The sequence below is a fragment of the Helianthus annuus genome, chromosome 1 (genome assembly GCF_002127325.2).
Source record: "Helianthus annuus cultivar XRQ/B chromosome 1, HanXRQr2.0-SUNRISE, whole genome shotgun sequence".
In the NCBI taxonomy this organism is placed as follows: domain Eukaryota; kingdom Viridiplantae; phylum Streptophyta; class Magnoliopsida; order Asterales; family Asteraceae; genus Helianthus; species Helianthus annuus.
In genome coordinates, this window is record NC_035433.2 from 125987527 (window position 1) to 126012080 (window position 24554).

General features: G+C 38.7%; 1 protein-coding gene across 2 annotated transcripts; it reads left to right on the forward strand.

Moving 5' to 3' along the window:
- Window positions 1-16936: 16936 nt before the first annotated feature.
- Window positions 16937-23337, forward strand: LOC110922767 (clathrin interactor EPSIN 2). 2 transcript variants are annotated; one of them, XM_022166969.2, is made up of 13 exons: window positions 16937-17170; window positions 17619-17695; window positions 18213-18264; window positions 18854-18933; window positions 19023-19101; window positions 19231-19314; window positions 19420-19565; window positions 20219-20512; window positions 21072-21167; window positions 21267-21511; window positions 21619-21800; window positions 21876-22542; window positions 22621-23337. In XM_022166969.2, the coding sequence occupies exons 2-13, from the start codon at window positions 17661-17663 to the stop codon at window positions 22977-22979; spliced, it is 2319 nt and encodes a 772-aa protein (XP_022022661.1). In that variant the 5' UTR covers window positions 16937-17170; window positions 17619-17660; the 3' UTR covers window positions 22980-23337. The 2 variants fall into 2 exon arrangements, with proteins under 2 accessions (XP_022022661.1, XP_022022660.1); XM_022166968.2 differs by having other exon boundaries at window positions 17630-17695.
- Window positions 23338-24554: the final 1217 nt, after the last annotated feature.

Consider the following 24554-nt stretch of genomic DNA (forward strand, 5'->3'; position numbering starts at 1 on the left):
ATGTAACTGACAAGCTTCATACTTTCGCAGTTGTTTGGAGGTATCTCGATGCATGGAAGGCCAAAAGTGTTCGAGGTTCATCAACTTTGACACTACCGATTTTGGGCCACAATGAGCTCCACATATCCCTTCGTGAACCTCTTTGATCAGATATTGGCTTTGTTCTGGGCCAACGCATCGAAGTAGTGGTGCAAGGTATCCTTTTTGTAAAGGATATCTCCTTGTAACACATATTGCCTTGACTTGATACGAACCCTTTTAGCCTCAGTCTGGTCATTAGGTAATTCACCATTTTGAGGAACCTTTCAATGGGAGTCATCCAATTTGGCCCTTTTTTAGTGATCACATCTTGAACCTCAAGTCTTTGTATGGATGAGGTTTTTAATACCTCAATTGGTACCTTCTTGGTGAGGTGGGCAAACGTAGGAGATACAAGTTTGCTTAGTGCATTAGTTCTCTTGTTTTGAGATCTTGGAACTTTTTTGATGGAAAATGTTTGAAATGTGTTCGTCAATTCCTTTGATTTCTCTCGGTACTAATACATGTTGGGTTCTTTTGCTATGTAGCTGTTATTGTCTTAGCTTGAGAGAGTCTGTGAGGACTTGAAGCTTTTGAACCCCCATTTCTTTGGCTATGTAGTTGTCACTTATTTGGTTTGAAACAAGGAACGAGTCTGTGAAGACTTGAAGACTTTTGACACCCATATTTTTGCAAGCTTGAGCCCAGCAATCAATGCTTCATACTCAGCTTTGTTGTTTGTAGTCTGAAATTCAAGACGAAGGGCATACGTGAATTACAATTCGTTAGGATCAATTAGAACTAGCCCTGCTCCTGATCCTTCAATGCTGGAAACTTCGTCGGTAAAGAGCTTCTAGGTATCAGGGTTGGAGGGTTCAGTTGTAGTTGTATTAACTTCTGTTATGGCTTCTTTAGAGACTTACAAGATGAAGTCAGCCAAGATTTGAGCTTTGATAACTTTTCTCAGGACATAGGTGATTTTGTGTTCACCTAGTTTCACAACTCATTTGGCTAATCGTCCGGAATTTTCTTGTTTTTCAAGCACATTCTTAATTGGTTAGTCAATGATCACTTGTATCGGGTGTGACTGAAAGTACCTTCGAAGCCTTCTAGCCGTTTGGACTAGGGCTAGAGTAAGTTTTTTTTTTCAAAGAAGAAATTTTGATTTCTGCTAATTTTGAAGTTTTGAAAAAGTAAACGGGTATCTGAACTTTGTTTCGTTCAATGATCAGAGCCGTACTTATGGTATTTTTAGCAATCGAAAGGTAGATAGAGGTCATTCCTCCCGTTTCCAGAGCCAAAATGGCTGGGAGTGAGGCCAAGTGTTGATTCATTTGGTTGAAGGCTTCCTTTTGAGATAAAACGCTTCAATGCTGTAAGTTTTCCATCGAAAGCCTTTCTTGTTAGCATATCCCTTGAGGGTTGGCTTTTATGCTTTGTTTCCCTATGATGTGCCATAGAAACAAGCACTTGACTGGATTAAGGTTCATGTGGATCTTTCTCGAGTTTTGGAAGGTTTCTTGTATGTCATCGAGCATTTGGTATTTTGTTTTGCTCTTGATCACCAAATCGTCAAAATAAGCTTTAGTGTTTTTGCCGATTTGTCTGGCAAACGCTTTGTCAACCAGACGTTGATAAGTGGCACATGCATTTATTAAACAAAAAGATATTTTTTGATAGCAAGATATACCTTCATTAGTGTGAAATGCGGTTTTTTCTTCATCTTTTTTTTTTCATTATTAGGATCTGATGGTAACCCTTTTAGGCGTCAAGAAAACACTTGAATGGGAAGCCTGTGAGCGAGTTATCCTTGAGGTCTATCTCGGGTAGCGGGTAGCAATCCTTTGGGCGTGCTTTGTTCAAGTCTTTAAAATCGATACACATTCTCCCAGACTTGTCGGGTTTTTGAACTATTACCGGATTGGCTACCCATGATTGATACTTGACCTCTCGAAGGATTCCGGCTAGAACAAGCTTTTCCATCTCTTGGCGTTATACAAGGCTTTTGTTAGGGGCTTGACTCCGTTTCTTTTGTATAATGGGCTTAACATCAGGTGGGATCCATAACTTCATATTTCAACAATGCTACGAGGGATGCCGGTCATATCTTCCGGGCACCAAGCAAAGACATAGTGCAAGAGCAGCTTTTTAAGGTATGAGATGGTTTCTTTGGAAAGGTTAGTGTTTACCCTTATCCTCTGTTGAGGATATTTTGGGTTTATGTCCAACCCTTGTTCATCGTCTTCGTCCTTTATTGAGCTTTCCCCTTCAACCACAAAAGCTTCTTGGGTAGGTTGAAGGGTTGTTATCCCTTTTTCAGTGGGAAACATCACAGTGCCTTGACCAACTGAAACTGCCATTCCGAATACACTTTGACCTGGCCTTCCTGTGATGGTATCATAGTTGGAAGGAATATTGATAACCGCAAAAGTGAGTTGTTCGGTTCGTCCCTTTGTTCTCTCGTTGAACAAACATTATGGGTTATTTGGCCTAAAGGCTTGATAGGTATGTCTGCGATACCTTCGATGGAGGATTCGGACTGTTGAAACTTTGAATGTTCATCGTCGCTGAGAGGGTTAAAGCATTTCTCAAACATGATTATGGTGGTTGCACCGGTGTCAATGTAAGCCTTTTGTGTCTTGATGGTTTCTATGTTGGATTCCATTACCAGAGGGTTTGAAAGCAACTCTCCTTATGTTGATGTTCCCATGCCTCGAAATGATGGCGTTTGTGGGAAGCTTTGTTTTCAAGGTCGACCATGTTCACTCTTATTATTATTATTATTATTATTATTATTTTTTAAACCATCTTGTGTCACACCCCGGTTTCCACGTGTATCACTGGTGGGCCCGGTGGGGGATTACCGTGACGTAGTTGGCAACAATATAGTCAAACCACACAATATATAAATGCACAGCGGAAGCATAAAGATAAATATATTTCAACTATCGAATGTAATTGTAACACCCCAACCCGGAAGGGCTGACGTGTCACAATAACGGTAACATAAACAAAAGTCATAATTCCATTTATTTATTTGTTAAGGATACAACCACATGGCCATAAAAATTAAGATTTATTATACAAGCGGAGACAGTTGTCTTATTTAACTAACATCTTCAGATTTATTCCTAGGCTTTATTCTTCTCTCTTTTCCCCTCCCAAAGTAACCTGTGGACCTGTATATACAAAAAGTTTACGGAATGAGCCGAATGCTCAGTACGGAATTTTAGGCTCAAATAACAAATACTGCTTCATATGAAATCTTATCCGGATGGAACTTTAGGCGAAAATGATACGATGCAAGAACAAAATTTCATAATCATATCTTACGGATGTACCCATGAGCAAACTTAAAACGTGACAATACACAGGTAGCTACTCCTGCATAATTATCACATGAGATGGCGAATTGGCATACCCGTTATCCACCTCCTTATACTTATACTTAAATCCTAGGATCGATCCATACGCCTCCTAATAGCCTTATGTACCACACTTGTACTTAAGAGACGCCGTGAACTGATCTCTCCGTCACGGATGGAGCACATGATGTTGATGCCACAACAACATGCTCGTGGGACACTCCACGAGAAGCGATACTCAGGGTATCAGAGTACAAATGGTCTTATTCACATAACTTATAAAACTTATTTTCATAACAAAACGGAACACATATTGGAACATGCGATAATGAGTATAACAACATAATACTATCGCATGACATGCAAGTTAAATCAAATGATTAGGATAGGAATCGAACGGACTGTCAAATGAATCGATAATCAAAGACGTGAGGAGTTTTTAACAGATATAGTAATTTAGTGGTTTTATAATAATTTGAATATGAAGCAATAAAGAGTGGGGTAAGGATCCGTACCTTAATAACTCCAAAGTGAAGCTACCTTGTGCTAATGTTTTAGATTTATACGGGCAGAGTTTAGACTACTGATTAATCTTTTAACCTAATTTAAATAACATGCACACAAACTAGGTTAGTAACTTAATACAGCATTTACGTCAATTCACGAGATTAAACCTTCACAACAATTAACAAGTGCAATACTTCAACTCATTTATCGAATTATCGACAAACGACAAAGTATAATACTTAATAATTCGATCGGATTCACAACGAATAACAGAGCATAGTCCGAATTCGAACAGCACTCAAATATTCAAGTCGAAATCACGATGAACAATAAAGTATAAGCTCAATTTTGAGCAGCACTCGGACAATCGTCGGATAGTTATAATCGATCGGATGTTGAATCGTAATAGCGATCGAGTTATTACCCTGATTGCGGCAGCGATTCGTGAATTGTGTGTGTTGTGAACGATTTCTGCTATAACTCAGCGTATACTGTGAGTTTTTTCGTCGTTCAAGTGCCCAATTTCAAGTCCCAGACTCCTCTATTTATACCCAAAATTTAACCCTGTCGCGTAGCGCGAGGGGTACCCCCATGGGCGTCGCGCTACGCGAGGGGTAACCTATGTTTATAGGGTAGCTACGTGTGTAACTAGGCTTGCTGTGTTGACAGTTTCTTAAATTTCGAATTTGACAGATAGTTATGAGGATAATCGTAACTAGGGTTTTGCCCCCCTCTGAGTTTTAGGGGCCCTGATCCTGATTCTGATGATTCTGAAAATTTTAGGGTTAGTGCAGAATTACTTGGGTGTCTTAATTAGGGTTTTCTTAGTGGTTAATGATTTTAAATTTAGGGCGTTACAACTATTACCCCCTTAAAAGAAATTTCATCCTCGAAATTTTTGCAAATAAGAATATAACCTAATGCATAAGTAACAGAAACAAAACTTTCCTAGCAGAGTTGCTAACTTATATAATCAGAATCTCCTAACCACACATGTGTATCTGAAATTCATAACTAAGGTCATGACTATACTTGTCAATTACCTTATATATGTGCCCTAATGGTCCTTTTATAACGTATCTTAATAAAATATCTTACCGTACGAAAAGTCAATAGAGACTTACAGATACTTAGAGTGACTATTAGTACTGATATTTCCTACATAGACATCTGTAAGAATAGACATAGGAGTTAAACCAAATAAGAGATCAAGTTGAATCCTATCATAGATATCTACCCATTCCTCACAGGTCTTAATTACTATCTTCAAGTTTTCTACAGGAAAGAGCCTTTGCTCTGATACCATAGCTGTAACACCCCAACCCGGAAGGGCTGACGTGTCACAATAACGGTAACATAAACAAAAGTCATAATTCCATTTATTTATTTGTTAAGGATACAACCACATGGCCATAAAAATTAAGATTTATTATACAAGCGGAGACAGTTGTCTTATTTAACTAACATCTTCAGATTTATTCCTAGGCTTTATTCTTCTCTCTTTTCCCCTCCCAAAGTAACCTGTGGACCTGTATATACAAAAAGTTTACGGAATGAGCCGAATGCTCAGTACGGAATTTTAGGCTCAAATAACAAATACTGCTTCATATGAAATCTTATCCGGATGGAACTTTAGGCGAAAATGATACGATGCAAGAACAAAATTTCATAATCATATCTTACGGATGTACCCATGAGCAAACTTAAAACGTGACAATACACAGGTAGCTACTCCTGCATAATTATCACATGAGATGGCGAATTGGCATACCCGTTATCCACCTCCTTATACTTATACTTAAATCCTAGGATCGATCCATACGCCTCCTAATAGCCTTATGTACCACACTTGTACTTAAGAGACGCCGTGAACTGATCTCTCCATCACGGATGGAGCACATGATGTTGATGCCACAACAACATGCTCGTGGGACACTCCACGAGAAGCGATACTCAGGGTATCAGAGTACAAATGGTCTTATTCACATAACTTATAAAACTTATTTTCATAACAAAACGGAACATATATTGGAACATGCGATAATGAGTACAACAACATAATACTATCGCATGACATGCAAGTTAAATCAAATGATTAGGATAGGAATCGAACGGACTGTTAAATGAATCGATAATCAAAGACGTGAGGAGTTTTTAACAGATATAGTAATTTAGTGGTTTTATAATAATTTGAATATGAAGCAATAAAGAGTGGGGTAAGGATCCGTACCTTAATAACTCCAAAGTGAAGCTACCTTGTGCTAATGTTTTAGATTTATACGGGCAGAGTTTAGACTACTGATTAATCTTTTAACCTAATTTAAATAACATGCACACAAACTAGGTTAGTAACTTAATACAGCATTTACGTCAATTCACGAGATTAAACCTTCACAACAATTAACAAGTGCAATACTTCAACTCATTTATCGAATTATCGACAAACGACAAAGTATAATACTTAATAATTCGATCGGATTCACAACGAATAACAGAGCATAGTCCGAATTCGAACAGCACTCAAATATTCAAGTCGAAATCACGATGAACAATAAAGTATAAGCTCAATTTTGAGCAGCACTCGGACAATCGTCGGATAGTTATAATCGATCGGATGTTGAATCGTAATAGCGATCGAGTTATTACCCTGATTGCGGCAGCGATTCGTGAATTGTGTGTGTTGTGAACGATTTCTGCTATAACTCAGCGTATACTGTGAGTTTTTTCGTCGTTCAAGTGCCCAATTTCAAGTCCCAGACTCCTCTATTTATACCCGAAATTTGACCCTGTCGCGTAGCGCGAGGGGTACCCCCATGGGCGTCGCGCTACGCGAGGGGTAACCTATGTTTATAGGGTAGCTACGTGTGTAACTAGGCTTGCTGTGTTGACAGTTTCTTAACTTTCGAATTTGACAGATAGTTATGAGGATAATCGTAACTAGGGTTTTGCCCCCCTCTGAGTTTTAGGGGCCCTGATCCTGATTCTGATGATTCTGAAAATTTTAGGGTTAGTGCAGAATTACTTGGGTGTCTTAATTAGGGTTTTCTTAGTGGTTAATGATTTTAAATTTAGGGCATTACAGTAATATCCAAGTATCACAATCGTCGAAATATAATCCACAGGGGATCAAAATAAAATAGAAAAATAATTGTTCAACAGATATTGGCATCCCAAGCTTGCGAGACTCTAACGATGCTTAAGGAGTGGCCAACCTATTTCGTACAGAACCTGCATTTAATCTTTTGGGGAAAATACGTCAGTTTACACTGGTAAATACATTCAACCGACACTTTTGTAAAATGTTTAATAAAATTAATTTGAATGCACAAGGCACAAACTCTTTATAACTTGGGATAATTTATTAATTAAACCTTGTAAAAGAATTACATGTTCACTATGCGTTCGGTCGCCCGGGTCGTGCCGGGTTTAAGGTTAATAGACACGCCACAAAGCATAAATCCTTGGCGGGAAAACCAACGGTTACACCTTTATAATTATAGACACATTGTCGGGTGTACGCCTACACCCGCGTGTCGGGGTCGTGGCCATTTCGTAAAATGATGCCAAGGATATCCGGGACATGGTCATTAAGCTCCCAAAGGCGTAAAGCCAACAAAACCAATTTTTAAACGGGTCACATTGAAATCACCCGACTACTAATGAGTTGGGGTCAATTGCCCGACCAAGCGGTATTTTAAATACCGTAACCCAAGCCCGTATAACGGAAAATGAGTTAAAAGTATTTACCTGAGCAAGTAATATCCTTAATAAACAAATGCAAGTTTCTTTTACTGATCTCCTATTCTGGAACGAAGGTTTAAACAACCTATTAGAATCCTACCGGTCTTTAATTTAGCCTTAGCTTAGACCGGTCAGTTTCAAAGGATATATACGGTTTAATCGCGTGAAAGGCGAAAACCGGGAATGGAATGTGGTTTGGACCCAACAAGTTTGAAGACCTGTTTTATATGGGTATAATAACCACACTCTGGATTTTGAAGTGAAAACGATAAGGTTTGACCCGTTTCGGCTAGTTTATGTAAACTAGTTACATAAACCGAACCGTGTGCGCAAAAGGCGTAACGGGTAACCGTGAGAGTCCTACACAGGTTTCCTAAGTTAATATGCTCTAAAGCGGTTGTGGTATCAGTAGGATACCTTCCATAATGCCCGTAACGAGTTTTATTTCATTATACGCCCCGTAGGGGTACTTTGGTCATTTTAAAGATTATAAAAGAGGTTTCCGAGTTCTACAGGGAATCTGAGTTTCCCGAACAGTTTATAAAGTCCAAAATACTTTATTTATTATTTAAAATCAGTAGCAACTGGAATCGGGTCAAAAGACCATGTGTAACTCAAGTTATGTCCGAAAAGGGTATATTCGGTAATTACCGAACCGATGCCATAACCGTAGGTTATGAGCAGGTTAAAAATAATTAAAAATCTCAAAATATTATTTTACATCAGTGTGTAAAAGGTTTGGTGTCGAAATTTGGGTTTAGATATGCTTTATGCTAATTGCGCCGTTTAATTACTAAAGTTTCCGTAATTGCGCTATTTAGCATAACTCCTATTCTAGACCTCAGATTGACATGAAATTTTAGGGACATGCTTAGAAATCAGTAACTAAGGCTATTGTCCTTTCATATGTCCAAAATTCTCTTTTTAAAGTGAAAAGGGCGTTATGGTCAACTTTTGAGCTTTTAACGGAAATGTGTGAAAGACTCGGACAAACAATGAACCGGTCACAGAGGCTTATACCATCATGTAACCTGGTCCTAAGAGAGTCCTAAGGCATATCTAAATCATACAATAACGGGTCAGAATTGAAGTCAAAGCAAAAGTCAAAGTTTTGCGACTTTCGGTTCCGAACCGGGTCAAAACAGAATATGGTCGGATCAAACAAGCTTAGACTAGCTAATATACTTATTATCATGTTATATGAGTGTTAAAACAGGTTACATGCTATCTACATTACTGATTATGCATAAAATCGCAAAATAGCATTCTGTTGACTTTTTCTAAGCAAGTTTGACTCGACGTTTGGACTAGTTAGAGTGGGAACCAGAGGGTGCCCTTTTAAGGGTTTAAAGCCCACATGATTACCAACATATAACTACCTTTGATTCGACAAATCACTGGACCATTTGTGATTTATCGTAAAGTCAATCGTTAATTACGACGGATTGACTTTTAAGCTATAACTATGTAAAAACTAAACCACAAAGGGTTAGGCACACTTACAGAAGCTTGGTACACGACCAGAGATGATAGAAGAGTGTTCTTGAGCTCCAGGATTGATCAAGAAAGCAGGTTTAGGTGTGATTCTAAAGTGTGCACAACAAGGCCTTTTTATAGTGAAATTTGGAGCTTAGGATCATTACAACTAAGGCTACAAGGGTTCCTTGATCATCAACATGTGTCCCTGAGTGCTAGGGGTCGTTTAGGGGGCGCCCATGCTGCCATAATTGCGTTCTAAGTCGGTTAAAACAGCAAACAGTGCTCCTGTCCCCGTATTCTGCATCTGGGAGGCTGACGCGGCCTGCGTTAAGGATCATGCAACCTTTACGCGGGTCGCCTGAATCCTATTGTCAGAGCCCGGATCTGCTCTGCCCGCGCGGCCCGCGTAAGCTTCTTTGTTTCTTCGACGCGGCTCGCTTGAGGCCTATATTTCAAGATTTTCAAATCTTTTGTAATTATTGCCTTGGCCTTTCGGTTTCGAAGGGGTAACTTTGCGTTTTGGGCCTCGTTAATTTGCGTATAAGGGCCTCGGAACTTTTACCCCACTTATTAACCCTTGGCTAATTTATTATTACCCGAAAAGTCTTATCTTTCAAAGTTTGACGCTTCTAACCCTTTTTAACGAATCCGATCATAACTTTCTCGTTTTAAAACGGAACTTCGCGAAATTTAAATCACGCATTCTAGTGAGTATAACTTACCATTACAAAGCCTCGGGTATGCCCAAAGATCACTCAGAGGTATAACTTAAACATGTTGACACATTTGGCCCCTGTAGTTTGTAATTCCTCACTTTCTTCCACAATTCGTTCCGTACGATCCATGATTCATTCGTGTGAAGGTACGAGCATCATTTAGGGTTACTGTACAGTATATTTATCGCTCGTTGACATTTTTAACTCTCGAATTTACATACTTTCAATGTTTGTCAACTTTAGTCCTTTATTTAGTATTTAACACCACGTGTAAACCTAAGACACGTGTCAATACATTATTGGACGCAAAAATTTCGAGGTGTTACATCTTGTCCTTGACCCCTTTAACCAAGTGAGCCAGTTCGGACTTGACGGCTTCTTCGATCCTATTTTTGGGTTGGAAGAAATCATTGGTATGGTGACCTTTCTATTCGTGAAACTCACTATATTGGCTTGATTTTTCGATCTTTTGTTTTTTGGCAAAGGTTGAGGAGGGTGGAAGCTGTGTTTTACCTCTTCGGTTGCCAAGATCTCTTGCGGAGTATTGGTTAAGGCTGTAAAGTTTATGGTTTTTTCTCGGCTTTGAGGGTTCCGGCCTTCAGGCCTTCTGGAATCCGATCCTTTGAACCGTTTGTCATAAGAGCCATACTGGAAGCTCCGGTTAAGAGTTTATTTTTTTTATTTATTTTTGTTCTTTGATGTCTACAGCTTATTCTCCTCGAATGTGGGCCTCAACCCTTTTGAGTGTTTCTTCAAGGGTTTTGGACAGGCATTTATTAAAGTCTCTTGTGAGACATTTGAAATTTATAGGATTCATGAACCCTGTAACCCTAATCTTTTCATTGGCGTAAGTTAAACCTTCCTTCTGGTACCTTTCAGTGAAGTCTCTGAGACTTTCATCGTCATGTTGTTATGGGAAACCTGTGCTAAAATCGTCAAAGGTCTGAATGCTTTGTTCAGGAAGGTCATTAAACCATATGCGTGGAGACCCTTCAAGGGTTCGTATGAACATGAGACAACATCCGGGGTTGGGCCATTTTTCAATTCTTGTTGCCCCGACGAAGATTTGGAGGTGGTTTTCAGCACCGTAATAGTATCTTTATCTGGGTTTGAAACTCGTACTCAACAATTTGTTTGGGAGAAGCAAGACAAGTTGTTGGGCTTGTAAGGTTTTGAGAGGTATTTTACTACCCTTGAAGCTGGGTTACCGCTTGAGGTACCTTGGTGAGTGGTTGGCACTTGGTTGATGAAATTAAGGTTAAAGCCTTGAAGGCTTTCTGTGTCATCAACCAACTTTCACGTGCTGCAAAGGAAATTGTGCCATCATTTGTGTCATCAGCTAGGGCATAAGGTTAAATCCTTAAAGGCTTTCTGATGGTACTAATAAAAGATGCCATTATCTGTGTCATAAGGTTAAAGCCTTAAGGGCTTACTGTATAAGGCATTCCCATGGATGTGCTCATGACCGCACCTCGAGCCAAAGGCGGGGTGACCATGGCTTGTTTTCACTAAGTAGCAATGGGAGGGGGAACACTTGAAGCTGGTGACTCCCATAATTGATCAAGAGTGATTTTATGCCCCATAGGTGCACCGGTTGTAACGGGTTGTGAGGTAAATAAGGGAAAAACGGTTGGACTTGGCCTCCCCAAAAGCTAAAGGGCTTGAGTGGTTGGTCTGTCACACTAGGACTAGCTTCAAGGTAAGATGTGGCTGAACGTGAGCTGCTAAAAGGAAGAGATGGAGGGCCATGTGATAATGAGGGTTCAGACTCCTCATAATTTAGTCTTATTCTCACCCTTTTTTCCCTTTTAAGCTCACATGCTAGTTGAGAAGAAATCTCAGTTGTAAGAAATTTCTAGCTAGTCACTCGGGTGTTAGATCTATGTGTTCCGGTGTATGCATTACATCGATTTGAGTAGGTGCAACCCCTGACCGAGATGGGTTTGTGTTTGAAAAGAAGTGAACTCCGGGAACATATCCCAGTGGAGTACTTCCGGGAGTAGAAAGAGCTGTAGATAAGACCGGTGAGATCCGACCCGAATTTGGTGTTAAATCGGTGTTGTTAGGCACCTGATTTACCTGACCAAGAGACTCGCTTTCAGACATGATGTAAAGAGAAAATGGAGCTACACAACTGGTCTTTAAGATAAAGTAAGCGGCGTAGCCCCACGGTGGGCGCCAACTTGTTGATGCAACAAATACAAGACCAAGGCCTCTAGCGATATCTCAGGGGTAAAAGGGTTCAAGGTTTCGATTAGCCTAACGCAGGTCGTGGGGTCCCCCCACGTTTGTAGCACGTGGAGGCGGATCACTTTGTTATTATTCACTTTGAATTCTGGATTGAAGGGTTCAACCCAGAATGTCTATGTTAAGTGAGATAATATTGTAGTGAGCCGAGAATAGAACAAGCATGGAGCAAGTTCTAGAGAGGAGAAGTAAGATCAGAGATCAAGGGTGACCTGAGTTGATCTGGAATGGCTGGAATGAATGGCAAGAGGCTGTTATTTATAGGGAAAGAATCTTCTATAAGAGGAAGACTTTGACCAGTGATCCTTGGCTACAGTGAGGGACTTGCCCATTTGGGGGTTGAAGGGTTTAGACCTGCGGGTAAAAGGTTGTTCTCTGTGTACATACTCTCTTTTACGGCTGAGAGTGTTGGACACGCAGAGGGTGATGTGAAAAGGCTCTGACCTGTCTTTTTACTGTTCATGACCGTTGGATTATTTCCGGACCTTTTAACCTTTCAACCTTTCAAGCTGTTGTGTCTCTAATCAGGTTATTAAGGTTTGAGCTACCCCGTCATCATGAATCAAGTATAATTTGTACACTCATAGTGTAATTGCATTTAAGTAGGAACCCACGTTTCCATTTTCATGTATGCATTTTCTCTTAGACTTTAGGAACAAGTTGTTGGTTTGCGTATTAATATTTGTCATCGTTTGGAAATAGAGGTATGAGAAAAATTGCAGTAAAATTGTCTCTTTCTTGAAGCCTAACTCACTCTACGGGTATGAGAAAAATTGCAGTAAAATTGTCTCTTTCTTGAAGCCTAACTCACTCTACGGGTATTTATCTGGAAATTGACCATTTCAAATTAGTCTACAATAGTGTTCGACATGAATAAAGAGAGAGGCATAGACAAGAAAGAATATAATACGACATATGTTAGGGATGATAGTGAGTATAGTTGTATAGTTTGAGCGAGAACAACTAGTTGTATTATCTCACTTGGATTTAAAGATAACAAAGTTTAAAGAAGTTCGCCGCGTTGCGGCGAATTTCTTTTGCTATTTAGTCTGTGTTTACATGTGTTTTGAAATCACTATGAGCGTGTCATGAATGAAACTGCTGACAAGAATAAAAAGAAAATGTAGGACAAAAAAAATAAAGAATATAAACCTTATCGAGCCAACTCATGAGCTCACGAGCCGAGCCAGGCCAAGCTCGAGTTCGGCTCATTTATAAACCGAGCCGAGCCGAGCTGGCTCGTTTACAACCGAGCTAATTTCAAGCCGAGTTTTTCTCGAACTTTTTTCGAGCAAGTTTCAAGCGAACTAGGAGCCACAAGTTTTTTGAACACCCCTGTCTATTGATTGGTATGCGTTGTTTTTCTGGAAAATTAGGAATTTTCATTTCAACCAATATTATTCCTTTTTATCAAAGTTGATTAAAAAACTGTTTAAAGTACATCCACATGGTATTTAAATTATGTATTTTAGATACAAGACATCACTATTTAACAGTGGTTTTGGCACATGCAATTATTGCAATGGACTCTTCTCAACAATTCTTTGAAAAGTCAAGAATAATATTACACATTATTAAGGCTAGAATACACAAAGTACATGAAATGAGAACAATAAAGTTAAAGGTAAAAGGAATAACATCATCAGTGACATTTCATTAAACTTTTATATTGCCTAGAAAATAAAATTTTACCATGAACAGAAATTACAGTACATGTAATCATTTTTCTAATAACATGACTAATTACACTTTCATATATTTTGGATAACTTGAATAATTTTAGAGCGATTACTACACACCAACTAAAAAAGGTTATAACTTTTATTCAGCCAGTTGACGAATATTTGCGGCTGAACCGATAGCCAAAGTTCCATAGAACGACAAACCAAACCGAATGCTTTTACTGGTTTGGCAATTTAAAGGTCTGTTTTGAACTTATTTAAATCATTAGTTTGTATAAGAAATAGAAAACCATAAAAATGGTTCATGATTGAAACGCATATACATAACATGTTGTTTGTATAAAAATTAGAAAACCGTAAAAATGGTTCATGATTGAAATGCATATACATAACATGTTCATTATTAATTTTTTTCATAAAGATAGAAATGTGATAATATTATGAGGTAGATGCGATTTTAGTCCATGTGGTTTGGGCCACTGGACTAAAATGGCAACAATGAAACCTTTTTGGACCCACAGTTGAAAAATGAAACATTTAGACTAAACTGTCAAAATAGCTCAAACCACAGGGACTAAAATGGCATTTAACTCTAATATTATTATTAATCTTCTTTTATTAACCAAACTAGGTTTTTACCCGGGATTGCTTCGCAGCTCGGGAAACTTAGTTATATTAATTACTATTTGTTATTAATACGACCACATTACATCAACTATCTCATTCGATTCAACAACAATGTCTTCAAATCACCGGATTAGATCATGAACCCATACTAAAGGTTGTTAGGATCTGAGTTTCTTTTTGATTGTGTTTTTGTTTAAGAATTAAGAAGATGAACAAGTAATGCAGCAGAATTAAAATGGAAATAAACTTTGCACACAATCAAATATGAGAAATGCTTTCAACACACATTTTAACATAGAACCGAATGATTGAATTTATTTCAAGATTCAAGTCTTTCTTCAATCATCCGTTTAACCCCTTCTTTCACAAGGTAATCCTCTGCTTCTTTATCTGTTGCTGTTATTTTATCCATCTGCTTTTGTTTCCTTATTTGGTAAAGTATGGCAACAGGTGGAGCAGTGGATCTCCTGAATTGTTGCTTTTGTGGCTCAGCTGAAACCACTGCTTCAGGATAATCCGACTTTTGTGGAATATTAGGATTTTTCTTCCTTAGTTCTTCCAGCCTTTTGTAAGATGCAAACACTTTATCCTCTGTCCATCTTGACACTTGATTCCTTGACCCAAAATCAGCTATAATCACCTCTTCTTTCATCCTCTTCAGCTGCAGAGTCCTTTCTAGTACATTTTTCTTAAACTTTGCCCAGATAGGAAGAGTCTGCTTCACCTTCTTTTTTATCATATCTTGAATTCTGGCCGCTTCACTTTCAAGCTCACTAATGGTCCATTCTTTGTATATGTACATTTCTCCTTTATACTTTTTGTAAGCCATGATGTTACTAAGATAATCTTTTCTCAAGGTTTCATCTGCTCTTTCTGATAGTTGCTGACAAAGATTTTTTGCAAACTGCTCCAATGTTCTGACCTGAGTTAGCAGGTATTGATAGTATCTTTGTATTTCCTTATCAGATTTACCATGTGAATTCCTTTTAGAGTTATCCTCTGCTTGTTGAGCTTTTAACCTCATATATTCTTCAATGTTGTTTGGCCTAGGATATCCTTCAAGAGATGGCAAACTCCTTTTAGTAGGGTCATCTTCAGTGTAGTAGGATCTGATCTCCTTTCTAACTGTTATAAGCTCTAAAGGGTACTGAGCACCTGCAGGAGTGATGGCAGTGTTTGGTTTTTGAACTTGAGCTGAAAAAAGAGGAACATGGTTTGGAATAGGTACAAGTGGCAGTGATTGTGTGGTTGTTTGTGGTGGTGAAGTGTCATCATCTAGGACAACATTGGTTACCCTTCTCCTTTTGGGTTTAGGAGAGGTTGGTGGTGTTTTGATGGATTGAGTGGTAGTGATTTGAGTGGAAGGTTGCTGACTAACAATTAGGGCTGTAAACGAACCGAAAGAACACGAACAAGGCCTTGTTCGTGTTCGTTCGTTAAGAAAATAAATGTGTTCACGAACGGTTCATGAACACTTACCGAACGAGATTTTATGTTCGTATTCGTTCATTAAGGAAATGAGCGTGTTCGCGAACGGTTCACGAACACAAACGAACACAAATAAATTTGGCGAATGCGACAAAGGATAAAGATAGATGACCCAGAGAGTAGCACTCGAACTTGAATCCCTTATTGTGGAACGGATGTCGATTGTATTCGTGGATGTAAATAATGAGAAATGAAAGGGAAATGATGCATAAACAAGGTGAAAATGGGTTTCCTAGTTTAATTGTTAGGAAAATAAAATAAATAAAAGTTTAATAATATAAAAAATACAAATAAAACATAAGAGAGTACAAAGATCTTTAATTAAAACACAAACATACGAACATAAACGAACGCAAATCAACGAATGTTCACGAACACCTTACCGAACGTTCACGAACACAATCGAACGAACGAGACCTCTGTTCATGTTCGTTCATTTAACTAAGCGAACGAAATTTCTTGTTCATGTTCGTTCGTTTATCAAACGAACGAACATAAACGAACTTCCCGCCGAACGGTTCACGAACTGTTCGCTGAACGTTCAGTTCGTTTACAGCCCTACTAACAATTGTTGGAACAACTGGTGTTTTAACCACTGTTGTCATTACAACAAATGATGTGTCATCTGAACTCTTCTGCTTTTTAGCAGGAGATGATGGTGGTGATGAAGTTGTTTTTGGTGGTGAGGTGATTTTTGGTGGTGATGATTTTTTGGTGAGACAGTGGTTGAAGTGGGAGCAGTAGTTGTAGTATGTGTTGAAGTGGTGACAGTTGTTTGGGTAACAGCTGTTGAAACCACTGAAGTACCAACAATTGTTGATACAACATGGTGGACTAAAATGGCAACAGTGAAACCATTTTGGACCCACAATTGAAAAACGAAACCTTTAGACTAAACTCGCTAAATAGCTCAAACCATAGGGACTAAAATGCCATTTAACTCTAATATTATTATTAATCTTGTTTTATTAACCAGATGGGAAAGCATAGCAGACACCAGCAAAGACTTGGTACGTGCCACCTACAAAAGTATAAGAACTGAAAACGAAAAACAATTCAAGATTTATATAAAGAAACCATTTTTATTCAAACAAATCAATATTTATTTTCTAGAACTAAATAATACTTTCTGCACGCAGACGCCACCGAATCCTCTATCTCTTCTTATTCTCATTCATCTTCACCATCCAAATTTCAATTTTTCAACTCACTAATTCATACCCCTTTGACTTTCATCTTGATCTGTTCGTCTGTTTGACCCATTTCATTTCCCAGATCTATCCTCTTCCATTTTGACCAGGTTTGACTCATTTCTCTTGTTTGGATCTCATTTTGTTGATTGATCTGTTTCTGGTTTCAGATCTTGATATGTAGGGTTTTTTTATTTATTTATTTATTTATTTTTTTTTAATGTGGGATGTTGAATAATTGTGATCATGGGTGTTGGGTGTCTGCAGCTCATATGTTAATGTGAATGTTTACAGTTTTTATTTAATTTTTATGTAATTTTCTTTATATTAATGAAATTTAAATCATATATTGAGAAAAAAAGTTGGGTTTTAATTTGTGAGGCTTGACTGAAATAAAAAAAAGTTGTAATTTTTTTGTGAGTATGTTGGTTATGGTTATTGGGTTTGGATGATTCATTATGCTATATGTGTTTGAAGTTGATTGGTTTTGATATTAAAGTTTTTGAATATAGTTTTTTTTTTTTTTTTTATTTGATTTGATTTGAATATTGGTTTATGTTGTGGTTTAGTTGGAGAGTGTTTGCATCCTTGTTGGGGATAATGAAGAAGGCCTTTGATCAAACTGTCAGGGATCTGTAAGTTGAATTTGTTTTCTAATAAGTTTTTATGACCTCAATTAGTCCTTTGAATGAACCGAACGAGCTTGTTTGTGGTCGTTTGTTTAACTTTGACTGAACAAACGAACACGAATACCTAAATGAACGGATTTTTTGTTCGTGTTTGTTAAGAAAATGAGCGCGTTTATGTTTGCTTATGTTTGTTTATTAATATTCTAAACAAACATAACTGGATACAAACTAACACAAATGAGGGGTTCTAAGTTTATAACATCTGAAAATCAAATTAGGTCTAAATTAAATAAATATGAATGAATATGTAAACAAACATAAAGGAATGTTTACGAACATAAAGGAACAAACGGGATACGTGTTCATGTCCGTTCGTTGAATTAAATGGACAAAAAAATTTCTTCATGGCGTTTCTAAATAAACAGACCTTCCGCCAAATGTTTCATGAACGTTCTGTTCGTTTACAGGCCTAACGTCGACGCCTCATATTGTTTGGTTTTATATTCTTTTTTATTCTATGCAGTAAGAGAGGAGTTAACAAGAAAGTTCTTAAAGTTCCTTCAATAGAACAAAAGGTGGATTTCTTTCTTCTTCTCTTATAATATGCTAGTTTGAATTATTTGTTAATTTTTTGGCAAATTGGATTTAAATAATCCCAACTCAGTTATTGGCCGATAATAATACGAACTGGTCCACTTTTGGCCGATAATAGTCCGCCGTTAAAAATAGCTTAACGGAGTTAAGCTTTTTTCCGAATTACAAACCGATGTTTTATGGATTTTGACCAGAACGAGGATACAATTCGATTTATGTAAAACTTACCTCGAAACGGTGCTTCAAACGACTTGATTTTTGTTAATTGGAAGTTTAAACACCCGAATTGAAGCACCGTTTTTGTCATTTGGGGCAGTATTTTGAGGTAAATTTTATATCAATCAACTCGTATCCTCGTTCTGATCAAAATCCATAGAACATCGGTTTGTAATTCGGAAAAAAGCTTAACTCTGTGAAACTATTTTTAACGGCGGACTATTATCGGCCAAAAGTGGACCAGTTCGGATTATTATCGGCCAATAATTGAGTTGGGATTATTATCGGCCAAATTGAGCAAGTTGGGATTATTTAAATCCAATTTGCCTAATTTTTTTGATGATGTTTTTCCAGGTTCTTGATGCTACTAGTAACGAGACATGGGGTCCCCATGGATCGCTTCTCGCTGATATCGCAATTGCTTCACGAAACCAGTACGACATAATACTTTTTTTTTTATTAAAAACAGAAAATAAACAATATTTTCTTCCCCAAATACTCATCCTCATTTATGCATATGCAGTCATGAATACCAAATGATCATGTCAATCTTATGGAAGCGTGTGAACGATACCGGAAAAAATTGGCGCCACGTGTACAAGGTTTGGACTATTCATATGTGAATACATACATATCTATACATTGTTTCTTTAAACTAGAGGCCTTAGTTTTAAAAAGCGCATTATTCGACAAAATGTAACACGGGTTTGACTTTCTTGCTTCTGCACCAGGGTTTGACTGTTCTTGAATATCTTGTAGCAAACGGGTCAGAGCGTGTCATAGATGAAATTAGGGAACATTCTTACCAGATAAAGGTATAGTTTTATTCTATAAAACTTATTGTTTTATTTTAATTACTTTTATATTATTATTAGATTGTCGTTTACTTTACTAATTATGCATTTCCTTTTCAATGGCAGTCCCTGTCAGATTTTCAGTATCTCGATCATCACGGAAAAGATCAGGGGAACAACGTTAGGAAGAAATCGCAAAACCTTTTGGCTCTCGTGAATGATAAAGAAAAGATAACTGAAGTTCGGCAGAAGGCTGCTGCCAACTGGGACAAGTGAGTTGATTTAAATTTAGGGTAAATGCCATTTTTCGTGTTTGGCTAGTTTTGCGACTTTCGTCCAAAGGTTAGTTTTTCCGCATTTGGATCCAAAAGGTTTGAAATCTTGCCATTTTCATCTGGCTCGTTAATTCCATCCATTTTTCTCCGTAAGTCAGGTCCATATCCTTCTTTTTTGTAAACTTAAACGGCAATTCGGTCTATTTCACTTTATGTACGAGTATTCAAATTACCCTGAACGGAGAAAAAAGACGAAAATACCCGTGACTTAATGGAGAAAAATGGATGGAGTTAACGAGCCGGGTGAAAATGGCAAGATTTCAAACCTTTTGGATCCAGATGCGGAAAAACAAACCTTTGGACGAAAGTCACAAAACTGGCCAAACCTCAGGGACGGAAATGGCATTTTACTCAAAATTTTAAAATTAGCGTATCGACACATAATGTGGTGAATCTAGATCAAAATTTTAAAACTAGCGTATCGACACATAATGTGGTGAATCTGGATCAAAATTTTCTTTAACCGTCTCCAAGTTTCAATTTTTTTTTATTTTTTTTTATGAATCTTATTAATATCTCATCCTTCCGTTTGTTATCTCGCTCTGTCTGTTTTATACAACTGGTTATCTGATTATGGTTTCTCCAATCAGGTTTCACAACACATCGGGAAGCGCGAAATACAGGCCCGGATCATATCCGGGTGCGGGAGGTTATGATGATGATCGATTTGAAGGTCGTTATGGAGACCGTAATGGGAATGGGTATGGGTATGGGAGAGAAAGCGATGGGTATCGTTATGGCGAAGAACGTTACGGTCGGGACCAATATAGGGATGATGAATACCGAGGTAGAAGGAGTGTTGATGGTGACAGTTACGACCGAAGAAGTAGAAGCTCTGATGACAGAGAGCGTGCTTATGGAGATGAGGGACAGTATTCTTCAAGGTATGTTTATATTTTAGTTTGAGTAAAATGCCATTTTCATCCCTGATGTTTGGCCAGTTTTGCGACTTTCGTCCAAAGGTTTGTTTTTCCGCATCTGGATCCAAAATGTTTGAAATGTTGCCATTTTCATCCAGCCCGTTAACTCCATCTATTTTTCTTTGTTAATTCAGGGGTATTTTCGGCTTTTTTGTTAACTTAATATGCAATTCGGTCTTTTTCACTTTATATACATTATGCTAAATGCTTGTGCATAAAGTGTAAAAGACCGAATTGCCCTTTAAGTTAACAAAAAAGACGGAAATACCCCTGACTTAACGTAGAAAAATGGATGGAGTTAACGATCCGGATGAAAATGGCAAGATTTCAAACCTTTTGGATCCAGATACGGAAAAACAAAACTTTGAATGTAAGTCGCAAAACTGGCCAAACCTCAGGGACGAAAATGGCATTTTACTCTTTTAGTTTTCTCTTGTTGTTATGTGTTGCAATCTTGGTATTCTTGTTATATGTAATCGGTACCTTAATTATTGTCTTATTTCATTTTATGTTTGGACCACAGGCAGTTTGAGCAAAAATCTCCTGAACAAAATCTCGGGGTACCTCCTAGTTATGAAGATGCTGTGGCTAGCGGTCGTAGTCCCAATTATAATGAGAGGTATAAATATATCCGAAGAATCTTGTATACACACACACAGATAACCCACCTATCTTTTTACATTACTTAAGATTTAATCTTTTTCTTTGCTATATGAAGGGACGGAGAGACGAAATCTGTATCCCCACCACCTGTAACCGCCAGTCATGAAACCACAGTTTCTAGCGCCCCTCCGGCTGCTCCAGCAGCTATTCCGCCGCCAGTCGCCGCTGCTCCATCGCCAGCAGCCGCTGCACCTCCATCATCAGCAGCCGCCACACCTCCTTTACCCGTTTCCGCCTCGAACAATGAAACAAACGGGTTTGATGAGTTTGATCCTCGTGGTTCCTTCGGTTCATTTCCAGGTTAAATTAAAAAATAACTATTTTCTCGTTTTACCATTTCCATTGAGCTTAGCAATTCTTAATAGTTAATACCTAATACAAACTTACAATTTTTGTGTATAAAACAGCGCCCCCGCCAACATCGGGTAATACTGAAACCGATCTGTTTGGTTCTTCATCAGACCCGTTCTCTTTGAATTCATTGGCTCTTGCTCTCGTTCCCGTTTCGACTCCAACTTCTGAACCTGATGCTCCTGGTCAAAGTCAAACCTTTGTGGCCGCATCTTCGGCGTCCACTGGCCCTACCCAGGTATGTTTCGCAAACTCAAATACTTAAAATACCCTTTTTATCGATGAATGCTTGACTATTGCATTTTCTATGCAGCCGTTTGATGATCCTTTTGGTGACGGCCCGTTTAGAGCTGCCCCTTCTACAAATGGGTTTTCAGCACCTCCTCAGTCAACAACTGCCGTTGGTCAAAGCGTTGAACCACCGCAATCAGCTGCCCTCGCTCCGAACTCGGTTAATAACGCTGGATATGGCGGTTTTGACCCAAATACCGATTTTCTAGCGGATCTTCTTCCACCATCTGGACCTTCACAGACGAGTTTCCCAGGTCAACCTAACCCGACCTCTTTTCAGTCAACTCTACCTGGTCAACCTACACCGCATCAAGAAAGTCAACCTCCGCCACAACAGGGATTTCAACCTCAAGGCGGCCAATTCATGCCGCAGCCTGGTTTTCCACCTCACGGTGGTCAAACCATGGGTCTTGGTGGTTTCCCATCTCAAACGGGCTATGGTTATCCCGGTTCCAATGGTCAACCTACATATCAGAGTTCTTCGACTCCGGTTCCACCCGTGGCTCAAGCTACCGCCACTTCAAGTTTCTATCAACCGCCACAGGTTCAGTCCGGTAACGGTTCCGCCCTAAATGCTTCGACAGGTGCTCTTGTTATAGTTCCTCAAGAACCAGCCAAATTCGAGACCAAATCCACTGTGTGGGCCGATACGTTGAACCGCGGGCTCGTTAATCTGAATATAGCTGGATGTAAGTTGCTTAATAGTTGATTCTGAATTTATATATCTTCTTGTTAGATACTAAACAAATATGTTGATATATGTGCAGCTAAAACAAACCCGTTGTCGGACATTGGAGTCGACTTTGAAGCGTTGAATAGGAAGGATAAAAGAATGGAGAAACCAAGTGCAGCCGCGGTTACATCTACTACAACCATGGGTAAGGCCATGGGTTCGGGTTCTGGTATCGGACGTGCTGGTGCGGGTGCACTTAGACCCCAACCGAACCCCATGATGGGTCCCAGCATGGCTGGACCCGGTTATGGAGGCATGAACCAGCCCATGGGCCAATTCCAGATGCAGCCACCGTCAGCCGGATATATGCCACCTGGAGCTTACAACCCAATGATGGGACGTGGCGGTGGTTATGGTCAACAGCCGTATGGTGGTGGTTACGGTTACCGATAAAATTCTTTCCGGTCAACTTTGTGATAGGAACTACTGAACAGAAGGGTAAAAGAGTAATCTTATACAAACATGTAAAAAGGCACGATTTTCGTTATGTGAGAGTGATAGCAGCATCATCCGTCGCGAAAGATTTATTGTGATGAAAAACTTCACCTTAATGTATGATTGTATGGTGTAATATTGATTGATATGGTTTTGATCTTGTGTAGGTGTTGTGAAGTTTGTATACCATGGAGGATGACCTTTCTCAGGTTGCCTTGTAGAACAGTTTTGTGTCTTGTTGATTGTTGAAACATGTATTATTTGTCAATAAACACAAGGGGGATTCACTTTTGTTTTTATATTTGTTGATTTATTATATAAAGTTATTGTTGTTAAAAGTTTATATGTTCTTGATCTTTATTTAAGTTTACACCACTAATCATGCATGTGGTAAGGTAACCATATTCCCTTTTAACAGAGTTCTCAGTTTTGAATCTTGCTTCCATTGGTTTTCTACGATAACTTTTTAAAGACAGTTAGCCTAACATAAGTTGTGGTTTGTCTGGTTCTGTTGGTTAACAGGGTATTGAAAGGGTCTTATGAGCTCTCCAGCATTGGGTTCTCATGGTTGAGAAAAAGAGACACGTGGTGGTGAAGAGTTGATAGGCAACGACTTCTGTTACCAATTGATATTAGTGTTCGATGTTACAAGTACGCGCCTTTTAAAATATGATAATTATTAGGCAAATTGGATTTAAATAATCCGAACAGGCTCTTTTTAGCCGATAATAATCCTAACTTAGTTATTTACCCAAGGTGGTCCGAACTTTTTCATTTTTGGCCGATAATAGTCCGCCGTTAAAAATAGCTTAACGGAGTTAACTTTTTTTTTTTCCCGAATGACAAATCAATGTATTAGGGCTTTTCATTAGAACGAGGATACGGGTTGTTCGTAAAACATTTGCCCACATTTCCTGCATGCAGTAATCGGCAGTTGTCTCAATTGCTGAGTGATGTGGAAAAAGTAGTTCAACTAAATAAACTAAAATTACCCTAAATTAAGACTCAAGTAATAAAAATCTAGACTCTTTAACCTGACTAAACTACTGAAGAAACAGTGATCTAATTAGAGAGACAATTAGATTGGTTTATGTTCCTTTCATGATGGTTAATCTTCTTAAGGATATTTGAGCTCCGACTTGGTAATCAATCCTGCAAAACAGAACACCGTTACTCGTTAAGAGGGGAATGTGGGGGTTTCCCTCTTAACCAGGCTCCGGCGTGAGAATAAGCGACCGCTTTGGGAATAATTAAGTGTAAAGAGTGAGAGTAGAGGGAATAGAATGTTCAACCTGTGGAATGAGGTCTCTATTTATAGCCGGAGAGGTGTAAGGGGTTATGGGCTGATGGGCCTTGGGCCAGAAGCGGACAACAAAACGGATATGCTCTTTGTCTCACTGGCGTCGACTGCTTAGTGGCTTCTAGACGTTCATCGGTGCTGGCGCACCTTGATTGGAGCCACGTGTCATTGTTGTCGGCCTTGTTGTCCTTCTGTCATCAGCAGACAAGTGGAGATCGTGGGACAGTTGTCTC

Excerpts from the sequence above, each read along its gene's own strand:
- LOC110922767 (XM_022166969.2), top strand. The coding sequence starts at position 17,661 with ATGAAGAAGGCCTTTGATCAAACTGTCAGGGATCT. Across the intron at positions 20,513-21,071 it reads GAGGGACAGTATTCTTCAAG|GCAGTTTGAGCAAAAATCTC; the intron begins GTATGTTTATAT and ends TTTGGACCACAG. Across the intron at positions 21,801-21,875 it reads CGTCCACTGGCCCTACCCAG|CCGTTTGATGATCCTTTTGG; the intron begins GTATGTTTCGCA and ends TTTTCTATGCAG.